The sequence below is a fragment of the Dendrobium catenatum genome, unplaced genomic scaffold (genome assembly GCF_001605985.2).
Source record: "Dendrobium catenatum unplaced genomic scaffold, ASM160598v2 fragScaff_scaffold_593, whole genome shotgun sequence".
In the NCBI taxonomy this organism is placed as follows: Eukaryota; Viridiplantae; Streptophyta; class Magnoliopsida; order Asparagales; family Orchidaceae; genus Dendrobium; species Dendrobium catenatum.
Window position 1 is genome coordinate 186,457 of NW_021319055.1, and position 24,476 is coordinate 210,932.

Below are 24,476 nucleotides of genomic sequence, written 5' to 3' on the forward strand. Positions count from 1 at the left end.
TACCAGTTATTAGGCTTCGTTCGGGATGGCTTTCTTACTACTTCTTAAAGCAGCTTTCTAGTATAAAAATTAAATTTTTTTTACTAAAAAATTATTTTAAGAAGCAATAAGAAAGCGGTCCCAAATGAAACCTTAATTAGATAATCTTTAAAAAGTACATATTATGTGTCACTCAAACATAAACTTGTATCAACATGACAAGCAGTCATATCATATGATGAACCACAAATATACATGTACAATTTGGGACGGTCAAGAGAGAATACATTGACCAAATACAACCATTTTGTATGCCCTCGCTATTAGTAACTTCAACTTGCACTCCTATTTTAAGAAGTTTCATCTACTTGTATGTTTTCAAAGTTAAGTGAAAAGAAAGAGCCAAACCTGCCTGCGTGAAGATGAATCTGACAAGCTAATAGAAAGATTGGAAGCCAATTTGGTCGGGATAAACCAACTTTCCTTCCTTCCCTGCAAGGCATAATCAGAGATAAATTATGAAATTTAAAGAGTTGGATGAAGGGATTAATAATTCACACACCTGCTGGAGTTTCACTACTCCTAAGTCTGCAAGGTCCTTGATAGCTTTGCATTGCACATCAGTAAGACTGTTCATATTATAAGCCTAAAATTGAAAAAGTTAGCAATGCAAATTTCAAGACCACGCAAACCGGGAATGAACTTTGAAAAAAAATTTAGAAGCAAGATGATAATGAGATAAGAAATTATCAGGAAAAACATGCATAGATTTATGAAAGCATTGAAAAACCTCAAAGATAGAAGCCTGCCTAGCATCCACACAAAGTCAACGTGAACCTCTTCCTGTTTCATCTCTTAAAGTTATCTAAGGTAAGAGCTTCATGATGTAGGACGTTCTAAGATTTAGGGTTCCTAGTGCACTATCTAATAAGCCATGCAGATTTAGATGCAATCAATTACAAATATGTAATTTTGGGTGGGAGAGCAAGCTATTAATTGTAAAATGATTATATCTTCTCTCAATGAGAATTGAAAAAGGTTAAAATCCAATGTGGGTGACAAGATTTGGCTTTCTACTAGAATTAACAGCCAGAAAATTAAAGATCACAAAAGTGAAGGAAGCAATTAAGATTTTGTCCAAAAAAAAAATCAAACAAAAAACCAACCCCTCTTTCAACCAATAACAAAATTGCTTTCTAACCTGAAAAAAAAACACTCATCAAATCAATTTTTAAAAACAAACAACTCCAGTAATCATGTTTAGCATAAATTCAACTTAAGAACAGAAAACAGATTACTTATAATGATTTTATTAGTTGTTCAAATACCAAAACATATACAGCAACTTTCATCTTCCTTAGGTGTAAAACAAATCTTTTTTTTCAATAAACCATCTACATTATTTCTTTTGAGTTTGATAATTTTGTTAAAATGTTGAATTCGTCCTAAAATGTTGAATTTTAAAGAAATATAATTCAAGAATTAAGTGGATAACTTGTATGCTACTTAATGATGATAATTTATTAGAAGATCATAAAGATATTAATCATTAATACCACATTATACTTTATTAACATCTTCGTATATTCAGTCTATAGCAACCAAAGAAAACATTACTCCTAGAAATTATCTTTCAAGCACATGTCAATACAAAATATTCAAAGATTTTCACAATTAATTGGGTGCACTAGATTCTTTTTAGACGAACTAAATATAACTTATGTTTGATATGCTTTAAAGCTATTCTCCTTACATTACTTTTGAAAACATATGTAGTAGTTTTTTTTTTTCCAAAATGAAAAACATCAAAATCTTATAGTCACGAGCAAACCAATAAAATATGTGATATATACGTAGGATAAATATAACACCAAGTTTGATCAGTGCATGTTGAAGTTGTATTAGAACCATCTTTGTGTAAAAAAAAATTTGGAGTTTACTAATGCGGCTTGGAAGTAAAAACAACAAGTAGACGAGAAGAAAATTGCAGGTACCAAAGATTATGATTGATTTTTGGATTATCTCTTTAAAAATTAATAAAAGATACAAGTGATCTACTATTCGAGAGGTAGATCAGTTCTCCCACAAGCCCTAGACGTGCTAGAAAACTCACAAAAAAATCCTAGAAATTCCACTCAACAATAACATAACCCTAACCCTTGACAAATTGAAACTTTCCTAAACAGCTGCCCCTTGATTTCTCCTTCTTATATAATGGATAATAGCTCACTTGGGCCTCACAAGATTAATCGAACCCCTGGCTCCCTTCCAGATTCCGCCTAGCCCCTTGACTGGTTCGGCCCTTGCTGGACCAGTCTGTTGGGCTGACCTAGACCGGCTGGGTTGGTCTGGGCCAGCCTGGCTAGGTGGGCTAGGCCGCCTAGGGGTGTAAGTGAGCCGAGCCGGCTCGAGCTCGGCTCGTTTATAGGCTCGCAAGCCGAGCTTATCGAGCTCACGAGTCGAGCTCGAGCTCGAGTTCAAGCTCGTTTCGTAAACGAGCTCGAGTTCGAGCTTGAGCCGGCTCGAAAATAATATTTTGAGCCAATTTAAAAATAAAAAAACTTTGATGTCAGTTTTTTTCCACCAAGCCCGGAAGTTTTATATAAAAATTCAAAAAATTTCAAAAATTATTCTCTCAAATGTCTATTCTAACAAATGGTAATAAATGTTGGCAGCTTTTTTCCTTCCAAATAATATAATAAGAAGCATAATAAATGCTGCAGCAGCTTTTTTTTTTCTCCCAATGCAATAGCTGTTTTTTTTTTAATGCAGTAGGTGTCTAATACCATGGTAAAACTGGGCGGGAAAACAAATGGCCGGGCGGGAAAACTAGACGAGCGGCTCGACGAGCAGCTCGATGGCTCGTTACAGTATCGCGAGTCGAGCTCGAGCTCGACTTTTGAGCTCGATTCGAGTTCGAGCTCGATATTTGGCTCACGAGTCGAGCTCGAACACCCCCTGACTCGAGCTCGACTCGACTCGTTTACACCCCTAAGGCCGCCCCCTCCTGTCGTATCATTTACCCAATGCAAATTTATATGGTTATGGGTGTGATTCTAATTTTAATTTTATGTATTTCATAATTTATGCAGCAAAAACATCTAACATAAGCTTATATAATATATCTCTATGTTTAAAATAAACTTGAAATATAAAAATTCATCTTCAATCATATCTTAGGTGCAGTGAAAATATATGTCATTTAAGGAATGACCAAACGAAGCATCTTGACAATAACTTAATCCTTGATAAAAGTCATAAATATCATCTTCTTTATTGATTTTTGCATCTTCATCTTCTACATGAATATGTAATTATCTTCTTAGATCCTCATTTGCATGATAACTTGTTTAATAACACTTAAAATATGCTTTTTGTAGAAATTTAAGAACCACATGTACTTGCAATAGATTGTCCTTGGTATATTTATTTATTACAGGGTTACTACCATTAGATATAGTAGATGTAACAATTTGATTTTGGGTTGTTATGAGAAGGTAGATTTCCATGATGTACTAAATCTTTTAACAACAAGATTTTCAAAATTTGTTCAAAATGTAAGGCACTTAAAAAAACATATTCAATGGGTATGATATATTTTTGTCATTTTCATTTTAATATCAAACCTCAATCTAATGACAACCAAGAAATCCTTGTATTAGAAGTTTTTAATGGGTATGATATATTTTTGTCATTTTCATTTTAATATCAAACCTCAATCTAATGACAACCAAGAAATCCTTGTTTTAGAAGTTCTTAATATTTCATAACGCATTAATAACTCTTCAAATTTATTCATATATTTTCTTTCACTTCTACCCAAATAATAAAGGTTCTTTACCAAGTCTTTCTCTTTGTTTTTATATCGTTATCAATCGTATTTTAGGTTGCATAATTAATTTAAATTTAGCATATCTATTTTGAAGCCCATCAAACAAAGTTTCCCAATCAAAGAAATCATCCATATAGGGGCGAAACCAGACTTATATCTTAGGGGGGCAAACTTAAAACAAAAATAAAAAATATATAAGACAAAATTAAAAAAAATATATTTCATTATAATTATTAAATAAAAAACTATGAACTTTGCATTCTATTTTGTATTTTTTTATAATGTTGCATTACTACATTTGAAATCGAATCAAATACTTCTTTCTCAATATATGGCACTAGAAAATCAATGAGCAAGTCATCACCATTTTACTATGTAATATATATTTAACAATTTTCATTTCAAAAAAAGCTCACTCCACTGTAAAAGTGTCAACTGCAAAGTTAATGCCAAGATAATAAGCGTGTAAACTAAGTGATACACAACATCTTTCTTAACCTTAATAAATTATTTTACAATATCAGCAATGCTACCCAAAGATGAGAACTCCTTGCTTGTACGGATATGAAGAATATATGTAAATAGCTGATACTCTAGAGCCACAAGTTCAACTACAGAAAAATTTACTGAATATTGATCTATAAGCCGAATTAATTTCCCCTTATCACAAGCAGAAAATAAATTGCAAAAAGTTAGACACAAAACACAAAGAAATAGCTCAATAGTAGCTTCAAAGAATCTATTACTCAGCTCTTGAAGGTGCATATCAATAAAAGTGTAAAAGAAATTCACACGATAATGATGCAAATTTATACTTCTCATTTATGTGTGCTGATTGTCGGTGAGTCTTGAATGTATAACTCATATTAGGAACATCATCTTAAGAAATACTATAAAAATATGATACTTTATCCAGTAAAGAATCTCATCCATACACCCTCATCATATATAATTATGTTTGAAGACTTGCACTAATTTCATTGCATCATTTATAAGTACTAATCATTGATTAAAATTAATTAGAACATAATTGAAGTCGACACTAGTGTGTTTTGAACTAAGTGATTAGAATTGATTAAAACAGAAACTCTTTTCTCCCTTCAAATCTATTTTTTTTTTAATTGGCAGATAACATATATTTGTTAATATAATAATGAATTGATTTTGATGTGATTTTTTTATTGACGGATGATATTCCTTGGTCTTAAATTTCTTTCTAGGATAAAATAAATGAAACGTTATTTAAAGAGGAAAGAACGTATATACATTGATATAAAGATATTATGAATGCAATGAATTAGTGCAAGTCTCTAAACAATAATTACATATAATGAGGGAGAATTGATGGGATCATTTACTGGATAAAGTATCACATTTTTGCAATGTTTTTAAATTTGATGTCCCTAATATGTATTCTACATTCAAGGCTCGCCAACAATCAATACGCGGAAATAAGAAAATTACAAATTTGCATCATTATCGTGAGAATTTTTTTACATTGTTATTGATATGTAATTTTAAGTGCTAAATAATAGATTCTCTGAACTATTACTGAATTGTTTCTTCGTGTTTCATGACTAACTCCAAATAACTCATTTTTTTGTTTACAATAAGGGGAAATTAATTCGGCTTACAGAGCTAGATTCAACAGATTTTTCTATGGTTGAACTTATGGCTCTAAAGCACCAACTATCCACATATATACTTAACATGCATACAAACGAAGAGTTCTCATCTTTGGGTAGCATTGTTGATCTTGTAAAATAACTTATTAAGGTTAAGAAAAATGTTGTGTATTCCTTAGTATACAAGCTTATTGTCTTGATGTTAATTTTATCAGTTGTCACTGCTAAAGTGAAGCAAGCATTTTTTTGGAATGAAAATTGTCAAACATCAATTAGACAATAAAATGGATGATGACTGAATCAATGATTGTCTAGTGTCATATATTAAGAAATAAGAATTTGATTTGGTTATATATAACATTGTAATGCAACATTATCAGAAAATACAAAATAGAATGCAAAGTTTGTAATTTTTTATTTAAGAATTATAATGCAATAGAAGAATTTATTAGGGGTGGCAATATTTGACACGACCCGAACCTGTCCCTAAAATTCGGGGTTAAGATCAACTCGTTTGTCAAATAGGTCGGGTTAGGTTTCAGCAAATTGACCCATTTCAAAAATCGTATCGGATACAAGTTGACCCGAAAACCCGATAATGACCTGAAACCGACCAGACCCTAACCTCCGCTGTAAACAAAATAGAAAATCCTGCTTCTCGGCTTCCCGCAATGGCGAGTCAACCCATCCTAGCGATCCGCCTCTCCCATGGCCCCGCCATCGATGCTCAGTCTAAAATCCAAACCCTAGGCTAGCTCTACACCGCCGACGCTCAGTTCGTTCGTCAACCCGGCCTCGCCATCCTCGCCGTCCTCGCCGTCCGCCTCTCCGTGTATAATGCGACGTCAGGCGTGAGCCCCGCCCGTCCTGCTCTGATACCAAGATGATGTGAAACGTAATGCATGGAAACAAGAACTGCTTGGGGATTTTAATATAAGATTTTGAAGCTTTGCTAGTTATAGAACTAATGCTTACCCAAGTTAGGTTTTCAGAATTATCAATTCAAAATTAAGTAAGGCATGCGGTTATAACTAGATTAACAGGAATATATCAAATTGACAACATAGAATTAAAGAGTAATGCTATGGGGAGAAACAATAATCCACAATTAACAAATAGAACTTTTCACCTTGGGTCTCTCACTCACTCTCCTGTTGGTGGCACTTTAATGGAGGAAGATTGAGATCAACCGAGCGATGCCACTAGGAGACAAATGGCGCACAAAAGCGTAGTCCGTTGGAGCGATAGCCGTTGGCGAGTAGTCCATGGGATGACCAGTGAGCATCTAATGTCTTATCCTTTCTTCCTTGACGGCTATGGTGGGGGCTAAGAGGCAAATGCAGGAAATCTGAAATCAAGTTCAGATTTTAGTGGTTTAGGAGAGGGATTTAATTGGAATTTCAAATTAATCCAAGGAGGGAGAGAGGGGCGGCAATGGGGAGAAGCTTTGAGCTGAATTTGTGGTGTTCATATGTCATTTGGGAGGAGAAAGAGGCCCACTAAGAGTGGCCGGCCCAATAAGGAGGAGAGGGAGAGATTTAGGAGTTATGAGAGTGGGGCCCAAGTTTAAGTAAGAAATTCAATTAAATCTGAATTTTAATTTCAGATTTAATTGGGCTTAAGTAACTTCCCACAATTTAAAATAAGAGGGAAAGAATTTCAAAATTTGTAACTCCTAATTGTAACTCCTCTTAATTAATTCCCTAATTTAAGGGACTCAATTAGGAAGGTCATTAAGGGAGGGAAATTCAAATTGCAAGGGGGCTAAAGGGAGGCCGGCGGCAAGAGCTCAAGGTGGCCGGCGGCAAGGGGAGCTGGCGGGCTGGAGGGCTGGCCGGCGGCTGCTGGCAGGCGGATTGGGCTGGCCGGTGGCTGCTGGCCGGCGGATGGGAGCTGCAGGCCGGCGGGTTGCTGCTGCAGGACGGCGGCTGGGTAATCCAGAGGAAGGGGGGGCGGCGGCAGTGAGCAAGGGAGGGAAGAGGAAGGAAAATTTAGGGATTCAGGGAGTGAATTCCAATCTCCGACAAATGCTTCAACCGGATCTCCACGAGGACGAATCGATCACAAGAAATAAAGAAAAAAAATGGTAGAACCAGAAGATCTAGAACTCACAAAGAGATCTAGCTTCTCCTACGAACTCACTAAGAGATCGAGGAGGGTGAACTCACAAAGAGATCATAAGTGGCAAATAATTTTCATTCATCAAAAACTAAAAATATTACAAGAGAAGGGACATATAAATAGGCCTCACAATGACAAAGAAAACGAAAGACTAAAATGCCCCTTGGGCTACAATAGCAACTAACCACCCATAAGGGCAAAAATGGAAAAAACACAAAATCAAATAAACAACTACATGAAATGACTCGAAATAAACTCATGATCGTAGCCGTCGATCTCCGGCGTCTCCTGATGGTACACGTGTCGAAAATGCTGACGATGTCCTCATCACAAGAATTATAATTGCATGTAAATTTTCTCTAATGTCATGGTTTCGTTTTCATTAGAAAAATAGTATCCACAATTAAATTCTAATATCCTAAGAAAATAATGGTTTATTTGTGCAAAAAATGGGTTCAGCCCAAAACACCGCATCCGCAAGCCCTGGCAAGGAGTTAGGAGCAATACTTTTCACACCACATAGTCAACACATCTTAAATAGTTGTCGTATATAAGGAAGGACGTACACGGAGAATTGGTGGATTAATATCAGAACTTTTTAAATAAAGATGGTGTTAAACATGTATTAACTTGAATGCGTGTAGAAAGCATTTCTCTTAAGGTAGCTCAACATTCAAGCAAAGATATGAACTTGGCGAGAATGAACGTCACTTAATTACTCATAAGAGTTGGGACCAGTTTGGGTCAATAATAAAGAATAACTTTAATTACTGAGTACCCTAATTTTAAACTCAGAACATTAACTGAATACCTAGAACTTAGGGAGCTCCTCTAGATTGGAAAACTTCTTAACTATTGCTTGACCTTGACCTGGATGTTGCAACAACCAAGAGAAAGAAGGGGAATAGATCTATTACTCTGGAAGAACAATACACTGCATAGCTCACCTTAAACAAGCAAAACTCAATGACTCGGAAAGAACAATTGCATTTTGAGCAAGTTATCATCTTACATAATTTCAGAAAATTGGCTTAACCTACGTTCTAGTAGCTAGAAAAACTAAATGCACTTGTTCGAAGAAAATGCTTAATGTCAGGCAGCTAGTGTGTATATATGTCTTAACCAGCAGAGTTAAATACCTCTCCCAGTGAATGAAAACTTAGCTCAAGTAGAAACGATATCAGATCAGTGGGCTCTATTCCACGGTCCTGTGCCATATTAAAAAAGATATAACATTAGAAAAATCTTCTATCATAACATATAAGTGAATAAATAATGCCAGAGTGGCTCTAGTACACATACTTACGATCTCTTAAAACTTAATTCCCATCAAATTACAGAATATGTAACTAATGAATTCATATTAACAGCTAGAGCATGTTTGCTCTTACCTCAGAAGTTGTAATGTATTCTCTTATTATATACCAAAGTTGAGCATTTGTATCCATTAGCTGCACAAGAAAACACATGAGATTTTACAGAACTACATAAAATACACCAGAACAGCTCAAACAACACGCACCAGGAATTGGAAACCATTCTCAGTTAACCTTGGAGCTTCATTTTCTCTGCAGGAAGAATGTGCAATCAACCAAGATGAGTAAATATGTAAACTATACATAGTTAAGGGGGGCAATCTATGACATATTGGTATTAATTGATTAAGGAAATATCAGAAACTGATAACCTTGAACTTAGAAGGCCACGCTGAAAAACTCTAATCATAGACGAACTGAAATTTGTCAACCTTTGTGCTTGAGCTGAATTTATGAGTTGTAACAAGAAACACTGGTTTTACCGTATATAATGCCAGATGTCATTGACATAAATAGCACATCAAACTAAACAAACATAAGCATGAAGAGATTACCTCCCATTGCTTGTGTGCGTAGGCTTCCAAGTCCTCCAAAGTTGGTAATCTCACTGTTACACCCAAGGACATTGGCTCTCTAGGTAAAGTTCCACTGCAGAACAATTCTAAAGATATAAAAGCGATGATTAATGATAAGTGGAATGATCATGTAAGAGGACAATGAGAAAAAAAGATTTTAAGGGGAGCATACAGGTCAATTGTGGTCAGTTCACTGACCTAAGATCTGTGATCATCAAGGAAAAAATTGACCACACATCTAAGTTACAAAGAACATATGCCAAAAGCATGGCTTGTGAACTATTTTAACTTTAACATCTCTCCTTTCTTTCTATTATTTCCCTTTTGAGTTATGCGGTAATATTTAAATTGTTCTTTGCAGCTTAACAATTTATTGGAGAGATGGCAAATAAATGGGTTCAAGCTTATACGTTCATTTAATTTGACCAATTTTACCTCATAGACTATAGCCAAAGAACTTGTCTTTTAGCTTGGAACTGAGTTTGCACATCTTCTTGAGATTTTGAATTATATTGCTAACTTTATATTTATCTTTCATAAGAAACAATCACGTGATTCTAAAGTAATCATCAATGAATGAAACGAACTATCTAGAGTTGGTGATACCCAAGACGGTCCCAACATCACTATGGATTGATTTGTTCAGGTGCTGGGAAAAGAATTGTGAATGCATTTGGATAACAGATTTTTCACATGGATAAGATTCATAATTTTGTTTGAAAAGATAGACACGATATATTTAGACTCAAAAAAATTTGGATGACAAGAGCGACATTTCCATAACATATTGGCATTCTAATTACTCATGCTATAAGCTAAAAGTCTAAAACTACAAATTGCATTCTCATTACACATGCTATAAGCTAAAACTACACATTCTTTTTCCAAGACTTCCACTCGGGTTCTTCTTTCCCAGGGAGGTCGAGACCAACAACCATCTTAGCTTTGTCAATCTTCTTCCCCCAATCCAAGTCTAGAAATTCACATTTACTTAGGAGAAATAACAAAATTAAGATCCTTTGTAATTTTACTAAAGAAAATAAGGTTACAATCCAAGTTTTGGAATATGAAACACAAATTTTTAAGTATAATGCCATTTAAAAATATGACAGATAAAATTAACAATATGATAGATACAATGACAGCAATAATAGAAAGAGATCCATTTGTAATTTGAACAATGAGACTTCCGAAGTATGGTTTATACTCATGAAAAATCATAGGATCACTAATCATTTGATCAGAAGCACCTGAGTTGGCAGTCAAAGATCTTGCTTTTCTAGAAGTAACCATGAGAGCATTTTGAGAGTTACCTTTTTCAAAAACATCAACTGAACTCGTAACAAATTCAGTGGTTCCAAGGGTTTGTTGAGACTTGGATTGTTGCTATAGCAATTTTTTAAGGAATTCAATTTACTCTTTGTTGAATGAACTTTGGTCAAATGATGTTGCAACCTTAAGTGACAGCATTTTCATGAACTTCACGAATGCAAGTTCTTTCCTTGATTTGTGGTCAAGAGGTTTTGCATGTATCTTCTCCCAGTTGGAATGAGTTCATCATGACTTGTAGCAATGATCACACAAAGGTACATATTGTCTTCTTCCTATAACCTCATAGTTGAATTTGGTTCTATAGGCTGTAAAGAAAAAGTTGATAAAGCCCTGATAATTATTGGGCACCCCTAATATTATCTTTCTCCTTTTTTTTTTTCTTTCAAATCATGGTAAAAGCTTTAGGAATGTTAGGAAGATGCTTCATGCTTAAGTTTATCTGATGAACATCATCTAATTTTTTATATATATTGAATAGGAACTTGTACACTTGTTCATCTTCATGTATTATGTACTATCTTTGAGGCACCTCTATTATATTTCATCAAGGATATCACGTTGTAAATAACGAGTTCAAGAGCTGAAATATGCCATGCCGGAGTCATCTTATCATATGTCATATAGAATGCTCTTGATCACAAATATGGGCAAGTATTATCAACATCGGGTTAGCTCTCTTTTGTTGCATCTCAAATTTCTTTGGTAGTTTGTAGTATACCTAAATTTCTCCAATTTTATTTGTAATGAAATTAACCATAACACAACAGTAGTACTTTTCACTTTACATGTCCATAATTGGGTTCCTTTTCATTTGGTGCACAAGCCACTTATTAAGATAATCTTCTCATGAGGACAACAACAGGAGATTCCGGAATGTCTATCATCGAAAGCAGCGCAGATCGACAGCCTCGATCAGAAGTCTTTATTTTTTTTATTTATATTATTGTATTAGTGTTTCTTTTATTAGTTGTGACGATTGTACCCTTGTTGACCTCCCCTATTAAACCAAAAGCAAAAAAAGAAAAAAAAAAAAGAAAAATGAGATTGTGCATACCTGCTCTGTGCCGAACCTTGCACGTCGTCGCCACTCCTCGCACGACCAAGCGTCGCGTCTCGCACGTCGCTCGCACGACTCATTCGAGTAGTTAAAAGCTCGAAGCAATGAAGGCCTTCGACCTCTTTCTCCCGCGCAAGTTCACGGCACTCTGCTCTCTCACGATCCCGATCTCTCTCGCTCTTCTTCCACGAGCCCTTCTTCTCTCTCCTTCCCACGATCGGAAGCTGCAACATTTGGATCGGAAGAAACGATTGGAGCCCGTCGAGCTCCAGCCTCTAGAGCCACGACCGAACCTCCCCAGCTCCTCCGATGCTGTTCGAGTTCGCCCCTTCGACGACTTTCTTACCCATCACCTCCACGACCGATCTTCGACCAGATCCCGATCGATCCCCCTCCATCTCCCGTCCACGTGCTTCTTCGGCCGAATCCCGTGAAGTTGTCAAGCCGAGAGAGATAGAGAGAGAGAGAGAGAGAGAGAAAGAAAGAGCTTTGCCTACCTCATCCTCCCCAAGCCGAGCTCTCTCCATCCTCCGACCTCCTTCCCTCTCATCCGATCTCCCCTTGCCCGTCTGTAGCCCGAGCCTACACTGCCGCCGACCTACATAGCTAGAGAGGGTAACCCCTCTCTCCCTTTATTTATATATATTATTATTAATAATAATAGTATTATTGTTAATATTGATATTAAAGTTATATTATTATTTATAATAATAATAATATTAAAACCCCCAACGTGCTCACGTAGCATTGTAGGGAGGGAAACCGGCGCGGCGCTCGCGGCGATTTAAGAATCCCTCCTCAATGCTAGCAACGAGCAGGCAAACCCCCTACGCGCTCAAGTGGCGTTGTAGGGAGGAAAACCGTTGCGACGCTTGCAGCGAGGAGGATAATATATATATATATATATATATATATAAGTACCCCCGAACGCTCACGTAGTGCAGAGGGGGGAAATCTGTGTTTTTTCTAACTTGTGCTCCAAACCCTTAAACGCTCACGTAGCGAGCGGGGATTTTAAATAAATTATGCGACCACGGTGTCATTTTTGACACCTACCTGAAGTGCTCACGTAGCGTCGAGGGGGAAGGTTGCCTCTTGTTTTTTCTCCTAAACGGGGGAGACGCCGGGAGGCTGCCGAAATTTCCATTGAAACATGGGACTTGGACAGAATTTGAACAAGCTGAACTTGAACTCGAACCCGAACCTGTTTGAACTCAAAAGAACAAGAACCTGGACTCAAACGAATAGAGGACTTTAATCACAACAAAATTCAAATGATTTCTAAAGGTCAAAATCCAAATAAAATGAAATCAAATTGGAGCTGAATTCAAATCAAATGAGAATAACTTGAACTTGCAAATATTTCAGAAAATTATGAACAATCAACTTGAACTTGTACTCTGGATTCGAACATTAATGGCTTGAACAATTTGAACTCAAGTGAATGCTTGAGTTGGACAGCAGGGGACCTGTACTCGAGCTTGTGGACTTGATAGAATTGAACTTGAAAATGACATAAGAGTTAGCTCAAATGACTAATGAAATATCTGAATCTAAATGAAACAAGTTAGAACTTAAACTTGAGCTGAATTTTAAGCAAGTTTGACTTGAGCTTTTCAGATTCAAGCTCGAAGGAATAAGGGACCTGTACATGAATTAGTTGCAAGCTTTGGCATGCATTAACTTGTATCGATCATCTCAATTGAGAGACGAATGAATGAAGACATCAAGCTTAGCATGAACGAGGGATGATGTGTGGCATTTACATTAACCCTTGCAAATGAATGTGGCCAAGATGCAATAAGAACAAAAGACCGCAAGCCCTCGTAGGAAGGATATTGCAACATCCTCATAACCAACATCGAGGTACAAGCAAGTACACTATGAGACCTCAATGCATATAAACAAAGAATGTAGTTGACTCCTACAACAGTCTCTACGAAATCGGGTGCATCGTACCCGCAAGATCAACGAATGGCTGCAGAATGCACGGGTGTCCCTCCTGCATGCACTGTTGGAACCTCCAACACAAGCAACAATGCCTGTTGATTGAGATGGCAATACTGGAGACCAGCAATCAAAGATCTGTCCCTGCAGCAAATGCAATCATCAACCACCTGAGATTGGTGAAAGGTGGATGTGATGCAAGAAACGATGGTCTCCTACGAACATTTCTAGGAGGTTGTAGTGGATACAACGGGTCCCTGCAAATGAACACAAGCTGCTTGTGGATAACAACAGTGAGTGTGTCGTAAGTACAACGAACCACTGTGGGCACAAGTACAAGCATCACCTATGATAGTGGTGATCAAGATGCTGTCAGTACACCGGGTATAAGGGCAACCCGATGTACGAAAAAGGACACCCCCTAACATAGTAGAGGAGATGTTTGAATAAATTAGAACTAAACTTCCTGGTATTCAAAAGCCTCTTCTTAGCTCTATACTTAAGAAGAGAAACAGTTCTGGAATCCACAAACAACTTTGATCACGACCCGGCCAGGTGAGCTCGCGTAGGCAAGGCAGGAACAGAGGTCGCACGGTAGACTAAACTATCTAATTTCTAAAATTATCATCTTAACATTTGAAAGAGTCTCTAAAACATCAAATTTGAAATTACATAAACATAAAATCAATAATATTCATAAAGTTACCTTTCATCATGAGCTCCTCTTTTACGGTAAACATTTCTTCCCCTTCTACTCATTTTTTATTAATTTAAGCTTACCTGAAAAATGTTAACAATTAACATTAAGCCAAAGCTCAGTAAATAAAACACAATTCTAAACTACAGTAATCAAGGTAAACTGCATAATATATTAGATGTCACATTTCATATGAACATAACATAAAATGATTTTCTAAAAACATGCAATTAAATATATCATATCATAAAACTATATCTTTCATTTTCATTTTCATATTCATATCAATATACTTAACTTTCTCGTTTCGTATATATTACAACTGTTAGAAGAGTCACCGTCTAGTACCATAAAGGTACTCCTTTACCATTTTCCTTTTTCTATATCCTTTATCATTTTAACGTGCACGATTACAGCGTTCCCAGCTAGTACCATGAGGAGGTGAGCTCCATTATTTCAACATGCACATACAAGAATTCAATATAACATTCATATCATCTCATTTCATATATTACATAAACTTTATCATATAATGTCATAAAATGTAATATGTAATTTGCATGATCAACTATTAGATAAGAGTAAAGAATCATGATTGATCTATCAAATCATATAATTTGAAAGAAACAAAAGACATTACTATAATAAAGAATCATGCATACTTATCGATTCGAGGGATTCGATTTTCACACTAGTTCTCCTTCCTTCGAGGTCACTACAAATATCACCTATAAGAATCAATTTCTTATTTAAAAATCTACAAAATAATTTAAAACAAAATTCTCCTTCTCTTTCTAAACTACTCTAGTTCTATCTTTCTCCCACTCTCTCTCTCTCATAATTACAAACATATGAATTTAATTTGCCTAATCATTTATTAAAATTATATTATTTGTTATTACACTTGCCAAAAATCATATTTCCTAACCAAAATAATTTAGATTAAATTTCTATTTTCGGTTTTAACTTAAAACCTTAAATTTGGAAAACACATTTTCATTAATATTATTATTTTTACATGCTTAAACTTCTTATTCATCAAATTAATATTTTTGAAAACTAATTTTCGGATTTAAATTAAATTAAAAAATTAGAAAAATAATAATTTGAGAAAAATCTCAAAATTTCACCATTAGAATAATCTTACAACCCTTAGAAACAAACTTCGTTAAGAGATTTCATAAAATTAACATTTGGGAAAACCCTAATTTTAGAAACCCTAAAAATTCTTGGAGAAAAGCACATTCTCATGCATAAAATTATTTCCTAGATCTTCCCTCTTAAGTTCTTAAGAAAAACTAGGTTTTCGACAATCTCTAGAAAATTTCTCTTTCAAAAATCTAAGGCAAATGAAAGAATCTCTTTCTTAAAAACTCACCTTAGCCTCCTTGAATCTCCCTCTTCGATTTCCCCCAAGTCGGGCCGCTGGAATCCTCCACCAAAGCCATCGTCCAAGCCTTGCCCGTGCGTCTCCCTTCCGCCTCCGCTTCTTCTCTCGGTTTCAGTCGGTTCGGCCGAACGGATGTAATGGAGGAACGTATGAATTCGGTCCCCTTTAATTCCCTTAGATGGCTAAAGGACTAAAATGCCCTCACTTAAACATTTCAAGCTTTAATAATCTCTAAGGATATTATGGGTAATAAGAGACTTCTATGAATTTTAATTTCTAATTTGAGCAAAATTAGATATAAGTTTTATATATCAAATTTCTTAGAATTTTGCGTAGAATTTTATAAAATTATTTTCGTCAAAATCCGACAACTTTGAAATTTTCACTTAAAACTCGTCGCGACGCATTGAAAAATGTGCGAGGTCTAAAATGGCATTTTGCGGCTTTTACATTGTTAATCTATCTTGTAATTAATTGCGGAATTGCCTTTACATTATTGATGGCCTTAAGTCTAAGCATCTAATCTTATGAAACATTAGTTTATATTACAAAGCTTAAATCAATTTCTTTATAATCTCTAATGCAATTCCAATTGGTTTCACATCATCTTCCTTTCCTTTCCTATAGATAAACTTCATCTCTGATTGAGATCATTTGATAAAGTTCAGCTACGAGTCGGAATGACCAGCAAAAAATAGGTGGAAAAATATAAGAAAGGGCTAAGGGAAATATTCTGATCATTCAAAATTATGTGGAAGCATTTATTGATTTAATTCTTCAAGGATTCTAGAGTACAAGGTAGGTATAAATAAAGGAAATGATCTATGATTTTACAAAAGACAAGAAAAATACTTTACAAAACAAAAGCAGGAAGAAATACAATGAGACATAATCTAGATAATTGAAGTAAGAACTTTATTACAATTAATGATTCACAAAGAATGAAGGAGTAATCTTGCAAACTTCCAAGACAAGTGTAGGCAACGAACAGTATGATCCATGGATAGCAGCTGCAAGCAATTTTTTTTAAAATTGTTCTATAAAACCTAATCTCTAGAAATATTATAATTTTAATCATTTTTATTCTCATATGCATTATATGGAGAGAAAGGATTCATGTAGCCAGCCCCATGTAATGGGATAAAGGCTTGATGTTGTTGTTTTTGCACAAATTATATGAGGTCAAGAGTTGAAATTGCACAATTGGGTATTGAAATATTTTCTGCCTATGAGGCGAGGCATAAGCCTCATAATCAAACCATTAAACTAAAAAAGAAATAAAAAGTAACCTACTAACATCAAAGTAATATATTAAAGATTATAATTAAATAAAGTAAGATCATAACAATAAGTCTCTTTCACACCCAATTCAACATAAACAAGTAGTCTAAATCACTAAGATTATAATTTATAAATTCAAAAGTATGCCCCACTCACCTTACTTAGTAGGCATTCATTAAAATCATCATTATAGTGAGTTGCTTTCTCTCCCTCTTACCCTCAGTTGCAACTATGAGTGCGAGCGGCGTCAGTTATGAGTGCACCATGCTCTAGGATATCTGGTTGTGCAATTTTAAACAATCGTGGGGTTTCATGTGATTACCTAAGTCTTATTTGGTACTCTTATGTAATTATGTAATAGGAGACTCTTGTCGTACTTCAATTTTTCGTTTTCTAGTAACTTCCTTAACGGAAAGTTGTTACCATCACATGAGAGAAACAAGTTGCCTTCAGATGGAGCTTTGAATCTCTCTGCTAAAAAAGCTTTCTAAATGTAACTTCTAAATTGCAATTATGAAAATCATAAGACCAGCAAAATGAGCGTAAGTCTGAACTATTATACTTTATATGATTACATTACTTATAATGGAATGTTAATTGTATCCATTCATCAATCCAAGCTTGACCTCTAGGAAATTTCTTGGCAAAATTCTTCATAGAAATTGACGGCATGCAGGATTGTCAAACATTCCCACTAAGAATTAAATCCACCTAACAATCAAACCTTCCAAGTGAGAATATGAGTTGGTTGTGACTAAACGAATAAAAATTATGCAGAATATGGTGATTAGCAGTTAAACTGAGCGCAAAGTTTCATATATTGTCTATCCAATAGTGAAGTTCCCGTTGCATATCCACCTGCAATGTGAAGCCACCATTGACACGCCCGTCGTCGTAGTGCGACCCCCACCATCACGTCTACCTCCATCCCGCAATCCCTCTCTATGACCTACATTAGGTTAATTTTATTATAACAACGTCATCATCATCATCATCAAGCTTTTATCTCACTATGTAGGATCGGCTATGAATATTTTTTCTCCATCGAGTCTTGTTAAGAGTCAAATTCTCAAGATATTTTTTATATCTATAATTTTTATTTTTATTTTTATGAGTTTCAACCACATACAAAAAATAATCTAATGAATTTTAAATACACTACATTTAGAATACCCCTTAATTATAAGCACCTGCAATCAAACAACCTCATAAAAAATTTAGAACTGCATGAAAAAAAACATGCGCCAGCAAAGCAAATAAATAAAATCATGCGGAATGAGATAAGAACTTATTTATCACTCAATGGAAATAAATGGACTAAAAAAAGATTTATAAAACAAACCTCAAATAGTTGCGAAAAAACTTATGATGATTAGGGAAAAAAAGAAGACTTACCCCTGTACCAAGTACTTTCGCATGTTACTCTGGAACTTAGGATTCATTGTGTAACTGGTCTCCTTCTTCCTGTTAGCGATCAAAAATAAGATTAAAAGCATGCAACCTCTTTGATAGCACAGTTCCCCTAGAGCTTCCACTTAGCATATTTAATGATTCCTAATTCCTATTAGACGCCTAAAGGAATATTCAGTAATTATATGATCACCGTTCATAAAAGAATAACAAAATAACTATGACATGGTACATTTATTATGGTAGACAGGTTAATGGGTCTGATTAAAAAAATCAATGAAAACAACTCAGGAAAAGTTCACTAATCACACCTATCATTAGTTTCAAGAAAAACTCTCAGCTGCAATAACCGTTCAATTGCCACTCTATGCTTAGAGAATCCATCTGGCAAAACCCACTCTTCAAATGACTTGGCTGTAACTGGGGATTCAATAAATAGCATTTGCAAAGCATACTTCTTAGCCAAAGGTGGCAAAGACCTAGTCAAAAGAAGGATAAATTAGATCAGGCTTGGAGTTTGATATTTTGAATATTTACTAGCGAAAGAATACTGCATTGCTCATAGAAGAGGAGGTTCAGAATCAAACCCTTTTCAGTAGCCTTAATACTAATAACAAATAGCGTAAATTAAAGTCTTTGATTAGAACAATAAGAAGTGAGGACATCCAGTAAGCTAAACCCAAAACATAATAATAGAAACAAAACAAATTATGCAAAGAAAGAATAATTATTAAGATGATAGAAACACAAAGAGGAAAAAAATAACTCAAATTGTGGAGATCCTTGCAAAACTTATTTAGGCAAATATAAGCTCAATAGTTGCTTGAATGATTAATAATTATAGATATCTATGCAATCATTCCCAATCCTTTCCTTGGCCACCAAAAAGAGGCATCGAATCAGAAAAACCTGATTTAATTTTTCATTTACTGCCCAATGTCTATCTTGGGGCAAGCCAACATTGTACATAGTAAAGAAACAAATATGGCAAATGTACCTGAGCACAGCCTCACAGATAAAGGTACTCTCGTAGAGCTTGTCAAGCTTCATGGCAGGTAGCACTGCCACCATGTCCATAAAGTTCTTCGCGACAATCCTCACCTGTGGCATCCTCGCCCTCCCTCTCTTTCAAATCACTGATGCAGTTATGAAAGAGTTTGTTAGAGGCCTGTTTGGGTAAGTGTATCTAGATAGCAATGCTATTTATACAGCAGTCATTTAGATAGCAATGTTATCTCTAAAATAAGATGTATTTGATTCAGAGTATCATTTTTAAGGAAAATTTTGCATTCTAAAATTCAAGTCGTTTGGCTTGATGTGGTTTCCAGCGTATTGCATTGACAGGCCTCTCATTTAAACAAGAAAACTGATTCCAACCTTTATTTTTTGTGGAGTCCAACTTCCAATTTATTAAGGTCAAAACTTTCAACTATTATCATGTATTTATTAAAACGCATCAACTTCTTTTAATTACAATAAAAAATCATAAAGATACAATTTACAATCAATGAAACAAGTTACAAGAGAACACGGCAATAAATTTTAATGCTCAAAGTTCAAGCTTTGAAACAAAAAAGGAACTTCACATCATGTACAAAACAAAAAATGCGAGAAAACAGCCAAAAAGAAGCAAGTAAAATAGAGGATGGTGAATACGAAACAGGGAGACATAATAATAAAATTAGCCATTAATAAGGATTGTTTATGCTTCCATAGATTATTAGGTTCTGCAAGAGTTTGTGACAACAAAATACTTAAAAATAACAGATAAAAGATTAACAATGAGAAAACTACATGATCATGAAGAAAATAAACAATATTTATAAATATTGGAACTAAAGATAATGCCTCCGTTAACTAAATAAATAAATTCAGAGATCTAAAATATTCAATGCATCATAAAACTAATGAAATCTAAGTATCTAATCTAGTTTCCTAGCTAGTTGTGCAACCACCGAGCCTTTACTTCATGCAATTTGGATAGAAATGTTTATGCTAAAACGTAATTATTAGATAATTTCTCATTTATCTTATCCCTTTCCTAATCACTAAAATCTAAATGCTGACAACCCTATTATGAGTTCATTAAACAATGTTCTTTCTTAAGCAGCTCAAGAGGGATAATTTTGTATAACAAGAGCAACTTGTGACACTTAAGTTATAGTGATGGACACTCCAAGAGGGATTGATCAGCAGTCTCACAAACTCTCTTTCTTATAGCACAACCTTTGGATGATGATGATGTAGGAGTTTTTCTTATCATAAGCTTAATCATCCTCCAAATTAAAGTTGTTTAGTGCCCAATGGTGCCGAGGAACTTCCGAACTTAGCCCAATCACTAGTAGCCTGCCCTTCACTACCTTCCTTATCCAAGTCCATATAGCTTGAAATAGTAATGTTCAAATAACTTGTATTTTTTAAAAAATGTTCTCAAGTAAACAAGAATATTAGTTGCTTATAATTTTATGATTGCAATTATTAAATATTATACCAAAATATGAGATGCAGGTTCTTCATGCTCCATAATAATAACATGTTTTCCTCATCCAAAACCCCTGAACTCTTTTTAACTATTGAATATGACTATATACTTCTCTGGTGGTGTAATTAGTTCTTGTATTATTCTCTAGATATTTCAATACCAAAACCTGCCCTTCACTTTTTGAGCTGCACAATGGAATAGAAGCCTTAGCACCTTATAAGATACATGAGTTCACTTGCAATATATAACACATAAAATGGCATGATTCTATTGCTTGATTGTATATTATAGAGGCTTCATATAAGAGGCTTGATGAACTTAACTTATAATTCTGCAATAGCATGTAATAATGATTTTAAATATCAGCTAATAATTTCTCCTGAACATTAAAAGTGCAAGTGGATGACATGATTACAAAAACAATGCCCCAGGATATGAAGGAGCATAGTGAATTACTCTTCAAAAGAAAGGTAAATGGTGTCAACAAGATATCCTTAGATTGAAATAAATTATGTAACTTGAGAAAATGGCTCTGTCCTCATTCTAAATGCATATTATCCATTAAAATGATGCTTCAAACTTTATCAAGCTTAAATTTGAACCGTTCAATTAAAAAAAATCTAAATGATTCATATTCCATAATCTAGATCAATTAATTCATGGGGCACTCAAACGTGACTCCAACATCTCTAAATGTGACTCCTTGAATGATGTGGCCCAATATTTCCCAATGGAACTCCTTTTAATTCTTTTATTTCTATAATCACCCGAAATCATGAATATATGTCTCATAATGTATCCCTTTACATTGCAATCTTTGAGTTTTAAAAATTTTCAACGACTTGCATATCTTGAACACACGCACCATCACCATCATTTCTTAATTGGAGATTTCAAGGGTAATTAAGTTAAGAAAGAATTTTGGGGTTTCAAAAGTAGTTTTCAAACGAGACAATGAGTAAGAATGTAATCATGAGGACATTTGTGCAAACAACATTGTAGGTGTCATTGAGCCCAACAAGGAACTAAATCAGTCGATCTTATTATTTCTCATCATGATGTGCTTTCATTTGATTGTAGGTGAAAAATATTCAATATGTCTCTAACTTGTCCCAAAGGCTTTTGGTCTTGGCAAAATATGATGAAACTATCATGGGACCTTGTGTGAGTTAAGATAGATACTTTTGGACTTGGCAAATGGTGGTGGATTTTTGTATGAAATTTGATTTTTGAAATCTTCCCAAACATATTGTGTTGTTTTGGCGTGAATTGCCCATTTGACGAGATAAATTCTACCAAGTGAGTTAGCCACGATAAGATCATGCTATCACACTCATTCGACAATGCATATTGAGCAAGTCCTTAGACTTTGGAGAGTGTTTGAATGGCTCCATTGATGAATCTAATTTTGTTCTTGGACATTATAGCATGTATCATGGCTCTACTCCAAGACAGATAATTGACATTGTTTAATTTGGTGGAGATGAGTATATGCAAATCGATAAAAATGATGAACATGTTATGTATTTGATGGATCCATACCAAGGTTGATTTTGCTGGTTTTGGAGTGGTTGATGATAGATCTTTGTGATGATGCTTGGCCTTTGTTAGTCATAGAGTTTACAAGAAGAAAGAAAAACACCAAAAAAGTGTTCTGATTCCATTACCATGTTAAGAAAGTAATGTGCAAGATTAGAAAATAGCTAGAAACAATATCAATCAGTTTAATTAAAGTTTGGGCAGCATACCACATAATTTCTAGCCATATAAAAGGCCCAATTAGATTAAAATCAAATGCATGAAACATTAACTACAAGGAAATGGTCATTGCCTAATCGACCAACTAATCTATTTAGCTTATGAAAGTGTAATAACATAATCAATTTAATATATATTACAACATTTAATAAGGAAGTCAATCTCTTTTTTTTTTTTTATACTTTTGAGCCAATTAAAGGCAAACTCACACACATCACTTAGGCAAATTTCGAACCCAAATCTCTTGGTTGGTAGCCAAAGCTCCCAATCAATATATCAAGATGAGCTGTGTAATCTCACCCAATGTAATGATATCCCTTATATCCCTTGTCAATTGAAAAGAAAAAAAAAAACAACGAGGCAACAGATTTTATAAACATAAGAGAAATGATGATCAAAACACACCAGCTCACAGGCCTCCCTAACTAGTCTTCTCCTGCTCTGTCATTTGTCTCTTTTAATCAAATAAAACTTTCATAAATTCAAATCTAAAATGGAATTTAGACTTCACCAAAGAATAGTATGTTGCAGTCGGTGTACAATACGAAAGCGGCCCGTGTAGGAAAATATTCCTGTCGAAATAATTACCTCCTCCGCTAAGCTATCACAGAGCTTATCTGGAGACCTTTTCTCCGTCGTTGGCGAGTACTCCAGCAAAAACAGCCGGACCCTCTAGCGAAGGCGGGATGCCTTCTTCTCAAGCAATACGTACGGCCTTCTTCCCCGATGTTGGCACCTTCTAAGGCGACATTCTCTCCAGTTACAACGAAGACTGCTTCTCCGTCTGATTCAGCCTTCTGGAATAGAAGATCGGCGGTTCCAGGCGCGAGTTAGGCGACGGAGTAAAGGAGGGAGTACAGGTATTTAACCTAAATAAATTCTCGCAAAAAATTATAAGTGAAAAATAATTGCAGATATTTATATTTTTAGTGAGACGACTTTAAACATCATTTAATTTTTAATTATTTTTAAAATAATAATATTTATATCTCTAATTATTATCTTCCCGTCAAATTATTATTTTTTTATAAAACTCAAGCTCATATTTTTCTTTTTTTATCAAATATTCCGATCATAACTAATTTAAATATATAAAAAAAATATTTATTTAACGTGAATCAAAATAGTTATACTTGATTAAATATATTTATTTATTTGCTTGAAAATATATCTACTAAATTTTATTTCAAAACAAAATAATCTTTCTATACAGAGTCTCCTTATTTAGGAAGAACTAGCATTGCTCTTCAACCCTTACTGTTTGGTATCTGATTTACAGCGGGATTTAAGTCGGATTTACGCTAAATCCAGCCAAACAGTTTTTGTGCGCGCGTTAAATCTCGGGATTCAGTAAATCCCGGATTTACGGATTTATAGCTTAAATCCGGTATTTAGTAAATCCGAGGGGTAGCCGGATTTAGTAAATCCGAGCGGGATTTATCCGAAGAAGCCCGCGAAAGGGAGATAGTTACCTTCACAGCCAGCGAGCTCCCGTTCTTGCTTCCGATCAAAATGCTGTAACTTCCGATCCGGGTTGAAGTCGTCGCAGGAGCGAAGTCGAACAGCCACGAAGGAGCCGAACAGCAACGAAAGCAAAAGCAAAGAAGCGACAGCAAAGAAGCGACACTGCAATCTCTACACCTGCAAAAGCAACGGAGCCGAACAGCAACGACG

General features: G+C 35.0%; 1 protein-coding gene and 1 long non-coding RNA gene across 4 annotated transcripts in view; both read right to left on the minus strand.

The window, feature by feature from the left end:
- LOC110102304 (general transcription and DNA repair factor IIH subunit TFB2) overlaps positions 1 to 24,311 on the minus strand; it is a 28,383-nt gene extending 4,072 nt beyond the window's left edge. Inside the window, exons 1-12 of one of the 3 annotated variants that reach the window (XM_028694896.1) lie at positions 24,275 to 24,311; positions 23,391 to 23,599; positions 19,560 to 19,698; positions 18,874 to 19,041; positions 18,548 to 18,616; positions 9,428 to 9,521; positions 9,245 to 9,345; positions 9,080 to 9,125; positions 8,949 to 9,008; positions 8,697 to 8,765; positions 542 to 625; positions 388 to 471 (exon numbers count right to left, since the gene is read on the minus strand). In XM_028694896.1, the coding sequence (XP_028550729.1) occupies positions 388 to 471; positions 542 to 625; positions 8,697 to 8,765; positions 8,949 to 9,008; positions 9,080 to 9,125; positions 9,245 to 9,345; positions 9,428 to 9,521; positions 18,548 to 18,616; positions 18,874 to 19,041; positions 19,560 to 19,672 (888 nt within the window). In that variant the 5' untranslated portion in view covers positions 19,673 to 19,698; positions 23,391 to 23,599; positions 24,275 to 24,311. Of the gene's footprint in view, positions 1 to 387; positions 472 to 541; positions 626 to 8,696; positions 8,766 to 8,948; positions 9,009 to 9,079; positions 9,126 to 9,244; positions 9,346 to 9,427; positions 9,522 to 18,547; positions 18,617 to 18,873; positions 19,042 to 19,559; positions 19,699 to 23,011; positions 23,128 to 23,390; positions 23,672 to 24,274 lie in introns of those variants that run through there. The other 2 variants (XM_020830587.2, XM_028694897.1) reach the window with 2 other exon arrangements.
- On the minus strand, positions 3,521 to 7,110 carry LOC114579640. The gene is made up of 2 exons (XR_003700737.1): positions 3,694 to 7,110; positions 3,521 to 3,605 (listed from the first exon to the last, which is right to left on the minus strand). It is a non-coding gene; the product is annotated as an uncharacterized LOC114579640 (long non-coding RNA).
- Positions 24,312 to 24,476: the final 165 nt, after the last annotated feature.